The sequence below is a fragment of the Alosa alosa genome, chromosome 20, assembly GCF_017589495.1.
Source record: "Alosa alosa isolate M-15738 ecotype Scorff River chromosome 20, AALO_Geno_1.1, whole genome shotgun sequence".
NCBI lineage: Eukaryota > Metazoa > Chordata > Actinopteri > Clupeiformes > Clupeidae > Alosa > Alosa alosa.
The window spans coordinates 17,696,669-17,707,150 of NC_063208.1; the positions used below are offsets into that span (position 1 = coordinate 17,696,669).

Below are 10,482 nucleotides of genomic sequence, written 5' to 3' on the forward strand. Positions count from 1 at the left end.
ACTCTTAATTGGCTCACCAGGGAAGCGGGCCACAATTCTGCGTCTAAAACAGACCCACTTAGAGGAGTCCATGATGGAGGCGCACCATACAGAGCTCTCATTAATCTGTGATCTGCGACACGGTGGAGAGGCAGTTTAGAAAAACAATGTCTTAATTTCTGGAAGAGCTCTAGGGAGATTGCATCCCCCCCCCCACCCCACCCCGCCTTCCCAAAAAAAGTCAATTCTCACGGGAGAAGAAATAGCAAACCACTCCACAACTGATGGGTGAGTGAGACTCTGGAGGAAATGAGGCTTGAAATGAACTGCAAACTTTGGGAAGAGTCGTGAAAGTGTTGCTACGGGGGGGAGCAGGGGCCGTGATAATGATCAGCTTCCTGGAGCCACACTTTAGTGCCACTGTACTTTTCATTTCTTTTCATTTCTCCAACAAACATCACTCAGTCGACAAACATTGAGTTATTGACTCATCTTAACTCTGCGGATATTTGTCTTCCTTCTGCGTTCGAATGCTCTTCTCGTTTGTATCGGCACTCAGCGTTTATTGATGATGCAAGATTTCACCGCTAATGTGTCTTCATGCCATGTCGGGTGACACAAATGAAGAAACATTTAGTGTTATGATGATAGGGCTGTAAGTGTTTCTGATAAATCATTAGTAAATACCAGACAGAAGGCAACTCGGAAATGAAATGGCAACCTAGAAGAGGCAAACAAGAGGGGCCAAGACGAGAACGCTCAGAAAGAGCACTACACTAGCGCATGGCGGGATCACTAATGATCTTGCCAGCGGCTGGCTGTCGATAAGTGAAACAGGTTTTCTCCTACAGTTTTCCCTGCAGACTGGCCAACCATCAATAAGAAAAATCTAGTAGATAGGTCCCCAGACTAGATAATTACCAGCTGACTCCAAAAGAACACACACACACACCCGCCTGCCCACTCGCCTTCTAAACAATGGATCAATTTTTTCGCAAGTACTGATTGATGACCTGTGCTGACCCCATTCCTGGGAAGGAGTAGAGGCAGAATGAGAGGTGTGTAAACTATGAGATGGTTGCTGTTTATTACGGCATGCTTAGGCAACCACTGCAAAAAAAAGGTTGCTTCTCACATGTCGCTACGTTTGACAGCTAAAAAGGCTTTAAACTCACCCTGATTAGTTGAGATGAATCGTTCCCTGATTAAAAATAAAGATGATGTCTGAGCCTCTCTTGCAAATTCCCCTTAAACTCATCCACTCAACCAAACACACAGACAAACAAATAAACAATACACAAAAAAGACGACAAACAAATAACAAAACACAGATATTCTGACCGGCAGCACACATCCTTCCAAACCTCCCAGGCTGAGGTTAATGTTACAAATCTCAATAGGAAAAGTTCTTGGTTCACTGCAACACTGAGTTCATTGGTAGGTTGCTCTCCTAGGGTGGAGGGGGGGCTAAGACGTCCACCCCTTAATTCCCTTTGACGTTTTTGGGTCTTGACGCCAGGCTGGCATAGAAGGCACACTGTGAGGGATCACACTGGCCTGGCGGTCCTGAGGGACCTGGCTGGCCGTGAGGTCCGGGGTGGCCTGGTTCTCCCTGGGATCCTGCTGCTCCTGGAAGCCCGTCTTTGCCGTAACCCGGTGGACCAGCAGGACCTGTGTGGGGCATCCAGAGGAGGCATGGTCTCAGAAAACTACCATTTACAACACATAGAAGCTCTCAGGGCAAGGGAAAGGGAAGTACAACTACAAGGATGTACTGCAAGTCGCAAAGCTAACACTGTGCTAAGCTAGCACCAAGTGGCTCAATTTGTGAAAATGCTCTCTGGTCTTATTCTGTAACACTGTAGTACTGTATAGAGTCCCGAAATCTGACGTAGCGTTTCCATGACGGCAGAATCACTGGATCTAAAAAAACTTTCGAAGTGGCTTAAATAGCATTGCATGTAGACATGTGGCATCATTTCTAGCTAATAAATTGTTTTAAATGTAGGCTATAGCCATTTAAACGTGCTTTACCTGCTAGGCAGCAGCTTAGCCACATAACACAGATTCCCTGGCAGGTGTAATAGTAAGAAACAAAATTCCAGTGGACATTTCACGTCTTCTCAAAGACTGGAGGCTGTTAAGAGTGACGTTTTTTGCCAAAAAAATAAAGCCAAAACACGTCCGTGAATTTAAGGATTTTAACCGCATGCTGTGAAGTTACATGCAGGTCTCTTTTACGGAGGAAACCCATGCTAAAATAAAACTCTGTAGTCACGAATTTGATTGTGTTGGTATGAATATGTTGTAATATGTGATTCCTACAGTGTAAAACGTTGTAAAATGTTGCAGATATGTGACAGCTGTGACAGTATGTGGATCCAGAGAGCATCTCAAGCATGTAGTTCTGCCACTTGAAACGACTCACTGTCAGTGTGTATCAGTACAATTGAGGTGTAGTGCCATTACCTATGGGACCAGTAGGACCCTGCTCGCCTCGCTGACCAACACCGTCCTCTCCTCGGTCACCCTTGGATCCTCGTTCACCTGGAAGAGTTCACCACACACAAACAAAAACAGCTCATGTGAAGGAACATGTAAAGGTCACTTACAAGGCCCCCTGTTATCTTCTATTTTGGGATAAGGGTGTTGTTAGATGTCAAAAATTCCCCAAAGAATGTTTGAAGGACCCTGTGGACTATGCAATAGGTCACGCATATTGAACTGGCAAGTGTAATTGCATTGTACATTTGAGTTTAAAATCCCTTAGCACCATAACAGCTGAATTTTAAAGTGCCCTGATAGGTGATTATGATTTCTTTCCCAATGCACAGGACTCTTCTATTACATTAATAATACATAATTCACAAATACACTAATAAAATATTAATTTATAAACCTTAGCTTTACTGCAGTATGTACACTAACCTGATTTGAACATACACCACATCTTTGCATGGCACATCTTTAGGCTGCTATAGGCTTTAACAAGCTTCTACATCACACATTTGCAGTTAGTTTAGTAAATAGTGTACATATGCTGTACCTTTAGGGCCCATGGGTCCTCGTGGTCCATCGCCTCCCTGCTGGCCGGGCATACCAGGCTCTCCTGGGGAACCAGCTCTGCCAGGGTTGCCATCTTTACCCGGAGGTCCTGGAGGCCCGGGTCTGCCAGCTGCGCTCTTCACAGGGGTGGGCTGCAGCTGTGCCATGAGGTAGGCCATCTTGACTGTGGGGAAGCATCAGCATGACATTTGAAACAACAGCATTTAATAACATAATTTAATTACAATAAAAAAAAAAAAATAGATTCCAATGGACCCAAAACAAACATAGGAAGTGAGGAGATTGTTTAACTACTACTGGACTACTCTGGTTAGGATATGTATTATAAGGAAACTATTACAAACACAGCTAACAAATTGTAACACTATGGCAAAAAAGTTACCAGGACTGAGTCAGGTGCAAATAGACAAGAGAGGTTCAACTTAGCACATATGGATGCAGTCTCTGGAGCAACCTTACCCTCCAACTGTTTCGCTAGCTCCTCTTGAATGAGTCTTCGCATCGTTTCAATTGATGGTGACTCTCCCTGTGATGGACCAGGAGAATGCCAGCTCAAATCATGTAACAAAATAACCAGGTCTAATGCAGAGCTAGTGTGGTATTCTATTATTATTATTAGTATTATTATTATTATTATTATTATTTTATTTTTAAACACCCCACTCACCCGAGCTCCAGGCATTCCATTCTGTCCTGGGTTTCCTGGAGGACCAATTGATCCTGGCTCACCTGGAGGACCTGACATTCCCATCATGCCCGTGTGGCCTTTCCTACCAGGAGCTCCGGGGGACCCTGGCACTCCAGGGTCACCAGTGGGGCCTTTGTCACCCTTGATTCCCGAGTCACCCTACAGAATAGATCAAGCACACGCAGTCATAATGACATAAATGACTAAATCCCTTATTTTGATCCAAGGTACTATTCTTCTACTGGTCCATGAAAGACCTAGCTTTCAGAGATAAACGTATGTTAAAGTCTACATCAGTATTTATTCTTTTGCACTTTTTGCCAGTGAGAGGATTGCATTTCTCACCTTGTCACCCTTAGTTCCACGGTCGCCAGCCTTCCCTGGCATTCCCTGTAAAAGACACCATTTCAGGAGGTCGGTACACCCAGGGAATCAACAAAATGATAATTGAACAGTTTAGAGTTTAAGTAAGCTTGTTTTTTTTTCTTACCTGTTTCCCCTCTTGACCCATGGGACCGCGAGGACCCTTTACAAGCACAAGTAATTGTGTATAGTGAATTATTTACATTACAGGCATAGACTTCTCAGTGCTTTTGCCCCCAGCAAAACTCTACGTGCTGGTCATCTACCGCCCTCCAGGCCAACTAGGCGACTTTATTGACAAACTTGACACTCTGCTATCCTCCATCCCTGAGCATGACTGTCCGCTTCTTGTTCTCGGTGATATGAACATCCACTTAGATGCCCCAGGCTCAGCGGACTTTTGGCCCTGGTCCACCCTTTGACCTCGAACTTGTTCAAAGCCCACCCCACTCACAAAGCTGGCAAAGAGCTTGACTTGATCTTCACTGAACTGCAGCACAGACACCCTCATGGTGACGCCTCTCCATCTTTCTGACCACTTCTTCATCCAGTTCAACGTCAGCCTGTCAGAACAGCCTCCGCTCCTCAGCCGATGGTCACATTCCGCCGCAACATCCGAACCTGTCTCCCAACGCACTTCTCCTCTGTGGTTGCCTCCGGTCTACCTCCACTCAACACCTTCTCCTCTCTGGAGGTTAATGAAGCCACCGACTTCGCTCTGCTCCACACTGACCTCGTGTCTGGGACGAGCTGTGCCCTCTTACCACAAGGCCAGCTCGATCCAAACATTCTCATCCATGGCTAAATGATACCCCTCCGATCGCAGCGCACCAAACTCAGAGCCAGCGGAGAGGAAATGGCACAAATCCAAACTAGCTGGACGACCTCAAAAAAACTACCAGACACTCCTGACCTCCTTCTCAGCCAGCCTCACTGCTGCTAAGACTGCTTTCTACCATGACAAAATCAACAGCGCTACAGACACTTTCGAAAACTTTTCTCAACCTTCAAATCGCTACTCAACCCTCAGCTGCCTCCTCCTCCATCCAGCCTTACTGCAGATACCCTCGCCTCATTTTTACAAACAAAGTGGCGGCAATCAGCAGTCAATTCTCTACATGCCCACTCAATGCATCTGACTCAGATACCGCACTCCTACAACCTCTAGGGACTGCTGGAACATCTTTTTTTCAGCATTCCGCCTCTCTCCGAGAGTGAAGTGTCCAGACTCCTGACATGCAGCCGTCCTACCACATGCTCGCTGGACCCTATACCCACGAGCCTACTTCAGTCCATCAGCCCGACCATCGCTCCAGCTATCACACATGTGATCAATGCCTCGCTAACCTCTGGCACATTTCCAACAGCGTTCAAAATGGCCCGGTAACACCGTTATTTAAGAAAGCTTCTCTCAACCCTGCTCAAGTCGAGAACTACCGCCCTGTCTCACTACTGCCTTTCCTATCCAAAGGCATTGAACGAAAGCAGTCTCCAAACAGGTCTCTGACTTCCTTTCACAGAACAACCTTCTGGATCCAAATCAGTCTGGGTTCAAAAGCGGCCACTCTGCCAAACGGCTCTGCTGTCTGTAACAGAAGCCTTAAAAGAAGCCAGGGCGACGCCGGTCATCAGTACTCATTCTGCTTGACTTATCGGCTGCCTTTGACACGGTTAATCACCGTATCCTTCTCTCTATACTCGCTGACATGGGAATCTCCGGTTCTGCTCTCTCCTGGTTTGAATCCTACCTCACAGGACGCCGTTTAACGATATCATGGCTTGGTCAGCTATCCGCACTCACCATCTCACCACAGGGGTCCCCAGGGCTCAGTGCTGGGCCCCTCCTCTTTGCTATCTACACCACCTCCTTGGGACAGATTATCCGTTAAGATCGGCTTCTCATACCACTGCTATGCAGACGACACACAGCTCTATCTGTCCTTTCCACCTGACGACCCCTGGTTTCAGCACGGATCTCGGATTGCCTTTCAGACATAGCTACATGGATGAAGGCACACCACCTCCAGCTGAACCTCTCAAAGACTGAACTGCTGGTCATCCCAGCTAAACCTACCATACACCACGACATCAACATCAAATTTGACTCCCTGTCTGTTTTACCGACCAGGACTGCAAGAAATCTAGGAGTTGTTCTTGACAACCAACTAAACTTCTCAGATCATGTTGCCTCAGTCGCCCGGGTCATGCCGTTTCAGCACTCTACAACATAATGGAAAATCAGGACTTACTTGACTCAAGATGCTACCCAACTGGTTCAGGCAATAGTCATCTCACGACTCGACTACTGCAATGCCCTCCTGACAGGTCTCCCAGCCTGCGCAGTGAAACTACTTCAGATGATCCAGAACGCTGGGCGGCGCTGCTGGTCTACAACCAACCCAAAAAGGGCACATGTTACCCGCTGCTCATCCAGCTACACTGGCTACCTATGGCAGCTCAAAGATCAAATTCAAGTCTCTAACGCTTGCCTACAAAGTAGTCTCCGGTTCTGCTCCCACCTACTTGAATGCCCTCTTACAGACTTACACTACCTCCAGACCGCTGCGCCCTCCTGACGAATCCATGTCTAGCTCTACCACCGCACGCTCAAGCCAATCCAAACTTTTCTCATCTGTTGTTCCTCGTTGGTGGAACACACTTCCAGTTCCTACAAGGGCAGGGACATCCTTTTCCACTTTCAAAAAACTCCTGAAGACCCAGCTCTTTTAGAGAACATCTACTCTCATAGCAACACTTACAACAAGTCTTACTGATCCTAGCACTCACCAGCCGCTTTTAAACTGACAAGTAACTGTTAAAAAAACAGCACTCACCGACGACTTATTCTTACTGTACTCTAATGTTCTTTTAAACTGTCCTAAAATTGTGAGAATTGTTCTAAAACTTACTGTTTACCATGTTGTTAGTCGCTTTGGTTAAAAAGCGTCAGCCAAATGTAATGTAATGTAATGTAATGTAATGTAATGCTTTTCTTGACTGATTTAGCACATTTGAGTTATATGAATATATGAATGTACATGAAGGCAATGTCTAACTAAGTGCTAAAACAAAATGATTATAATATACAATATTGATTAATGTATTTTTTAGCCCTCATTTTCTAGTATGTTTCAAATACACAGACTTACTGAGGGCCCTTTGGGACCAGGGAATCCAGGCAATCCTGGGTTTCCATTCTCTCCCTTAGCGCCAGCAAGACCCTGAATATTAACACAGATGGGGAGAAAATAAAATACCGTAAAAAGTAGGAATTTTCCATTTGCCATCCACATGGCTTAAGCTGTGAATGTAGAGGCAAATTCATTAGGAGGGATTTGCTCAGATTAATATTTGCCAGAAAGTCCTGTGAACATGGACTGAGTATGCACTGTAAATCTCAACAAGATTGCATGGAAGGAAAAAAAACAGGATTATCTTGTATATCTGCAAGGGCTGTGCACATCTCACGATTTGCAGACCAAAGACGGTTCTGCCAGAACAGACTCCTTATGGGGCCCTTCAGCAGACGTTCTCCAAATGAACATGTTTTGTGGCGTTTCGAATGCATTTATGGGATTATGATATACCATGGTTTAATATGTTAACATGCATTGTCAATTTTAAGTATTCTGAATTTGCATGCAGCTTTGTATTATTTCAACCCATGTTGGTCTTGTTGACCAAAGGTGCTATGTCGAATTCTGTAGGCTTCAAGTTGTCTTGAACATAGCCATATAGCACTTCTGCATTCATGTGCATTGCAGTTATTACAGTGGCCACACGTGGTATTACAAGAGAGCTGGCCTAGCGCGAGTAGGTTTGCATGCTAAGTTCAGTGGATATCTCAACAACACAGAGCTTAGGCGTTTTTGACACTGCGTCAACATTTTTATTTATTCACATTCTACTGATATAAGGTAAAAAAAACACCTTTAATCAGAAAGAGATACTGCCATCCAGAGACTATTAAACAGATCTTTATCATAGAATGGCACCGCTTGTCTGTAATAGCATGAGGGCATTCTCATACTGAAAATCTGCACATTCCTGGAACTCAGGCAGCAATGTCAAAGCAGTGCTGTTCATTAAGGAGAGGGAGAGGGGTTACGGAGAGCTCATCACTTACAGGAGTGCCTGGAGTTCCCGACTTTCCTGATGGTCCTGGCTCTCCTGGTGAACCCTGGGTGGCGATAAATCATATCATAACAATAGCTCAAGTTTCTCTTTGACAAAATTGCCTGTGTGTATGTGTGTGTGTGTGTGTGTGTGTGTGTGTGTGTGTGTGTGAGAGAGAGAGAGTGTGTGAGTGTATGTGTGTGTGTGTGAGAGAGAGAGAGAGTGTGTGTGTGTATGTGTGTGTGTGTGTGTGTATGTGTGTGTGAGAGAGAGAGAGAGAGAGAGAGTGTGTGTGCATGTCTGCGTGTGTGTGTGTGTGTGTGTGTGTGTTAGGTGCGCATCTGTGTATGTGTGTTTAAATGTGTGTGTGTGAGAGAGAGAGAGAGTGTGTGTGTGTGTGTGCATGTGTGCGTGTGTGTGTGTGTGTGTGTGTGTGTGTGTGTGTGTGTGTGTGTTTATCTGGTATATCTGCATCTGTGTATGTGTGTTTAAATGTGTGTGTGAGCACATCTCTCACCCGCTCTCCTCTAATCCCGTTGGGGCCCTCTGGTCCTGGAGGTCCTGTGCCTCCCTACAACATGTCCAGCAAAAAAAGAAGTCACTTCAGTGGACACTAATCCCAGTATCTCAGCTATTTTATCACATATCTCCATCAGCTCAAATAAAATGAAAAGCGCCCACTGATTTTATCATCAGACTCACATCTTTTCCAGGTTGGCCTTCTCGCCCTGGGTTACCCGCCTTTCCGTCTTCTCCCTGCAAACGTTGGCATATGGACATAAAATTGATGACTCTCTCCAAAATCCACTCAAAACTGAGATTCCTATCTGACCTTACATAGTTACACTCACACTGAGGACAAATGGCAAAGACTACATAGTTTGAGCTACTTGTAATACCATTTGTGATGTAGAGACAGTGTTGATAAATAACAGTGCCAGTGCCATTGTTTTTTTTTTTGTTTTTTTACAAAAAAATTTGCAAATATTTTTTTGGCCTTTTATGCCTTTAATTGACAGGATAGTGGAGAGTGACAGGAAGTGAGTGGGAGAGAGAGTCGGGGTGGGATCCGGAAAGGACCACGGGCCGGGAATCGAACCAGGGTCACCGGCGTACGGTGCAGGTGCCCCAGTCAGTTGCGCCACGGCTGGGACCGCCATTGTTGTGATGGTTCTTGGTAACATACACACCTTTGATCCTGGTGGTCCTGGTTCGCCTCTATGGCCCTTAAATCCCTGTTTAGACACATCAAAGAAACCAAACACTGCTGAGTGGCTGGAAGACAACACAGTGGAAGACAACAGTGCTTGACATGTACAGTACAGCCTCAACAAGCCAGATTTTTTACCCACAATTCATTATGAGTTCACTTACAGGAAGTCCTCGGAGTCCATCTCGGCCCGGCGGCCCCGGCTCTCCTTGTTTACCCTGCACAGAGAGTGTCGTAATTACAAACAAATAAATGACCCAGTCAAAAGATAAAAGGAATCACTAATGAATCACAGGCCTCTTGATGGATCCCCAGTTGTTGTTATTTTTGGTGCGTAAAGCCCACGGCTACTCATTTAAACAGATTAATGGAGATAGGGACTGGAGCTGAGCCAGGAGAGGATGACAGCCACCTCCTGCGGGAAATTCTGCCATCAAACACGAAGGCCGCAAACAGCCAAGACAAACATCTAATATGCGACTTACGAGTATTCAGCAGCACTCTCTCCCCTCCAGAGGAGGCTCTTGTACTCACAGATTCCCCAGGCTCTCCTGCGTGGCCATCTTTTCCTTGTTTGCCAGGCGGCCCCTACAAATGACAATGCACATCTCTTTAACGCTGACATTTCAGAGCAACATTTCAAATTTGAGCACAACTGTTTACCAACTGATCTGAAATCAGCGTCACTGTCACACGCTGTTCAACCAGCTGTGCAAAATAAGGATATGGTTTGAATACAGCTGCTGAACGTGGACTGAAATTAACAAACAAAAAATACATGCAAAGGTTCAGCGGCTTACCATTAACCCTGGAAGACCTGGAGGTCCCTGGATTCCCTTTGATCCTTCTTTTCCCTGGCAACAACGAACAGAACCAATTATTTAGAGCACACGGTATTCATCAACACATTCTAGACGAGACATGTTGATCTACCGATAATGATAGTCATGAGATGGGAGCCGCTGTGGCAATGCTGGTTAGCATGAGCTGTTACTGAGTCAAATGAGAACGGTAGGACATCAATTACAAAATTGATCTGGCTATCCTTACCTTCTCACCA

At 45.5% G+C, this 10,482-nt stretch overlaps 1 protein-coding gene across 1 annotated transcript in view; it reads right to left on the minus strand.

Moving 5' to 3' along the window:
* Window positions 1–209: 209 nt before the first annotated feature.
* col22a1 (collagen, type XXII, alpha 1) overlaps window positions 210–10,482 on the minus strand; it is a 61,441-nt gene continuing 51,168 nt past the window's right edge. The window contains 16 exon segments of the mRNA XM_048230480.1: window positions 210–1,650; window positions 2,449–2,526; window positions 3,026–3,208; window positions 3,505–3,571; window positions 3,713–3,892; window positions 4,079–4,123; window positions 4,224–4,259; window positions 7,246–7,317; window positions 8,223–8,276; window positions 8,730–8,783; window positions 8,915–8,968; window positions 9,403–9,447; window positions 9,587–9,640; window positions 9,957–10,010; window positions 10,223–10,276; window positions 10,473–10,482. The exon segment at window positions 10,473–10,482 is cut by the window's right edge and continues 44 nt beyond it. Coding sequence (XP_048086437.1) covers window positions 1,463–1,650; window positions 2,449–2,526; window positions 3,026–3,208; window positions 3,505–3,571; window positions 3,713–3,892; window positions 4,079–4,123; window positions 4,224–4,259; window positions 7,246–7,317; window positions 8,223–8,276; window positions 8,730–8,783; window positions 8,915–8,968; window positions 9,403–9,447; window positions 9,587–9,640; window positions 9,957–10,010; window positions 10,223–10,276; window positions 10,473–10,482 — 1,228 coding nt within the window. The 3' untranslated portion in view covers window positions 210–1,462.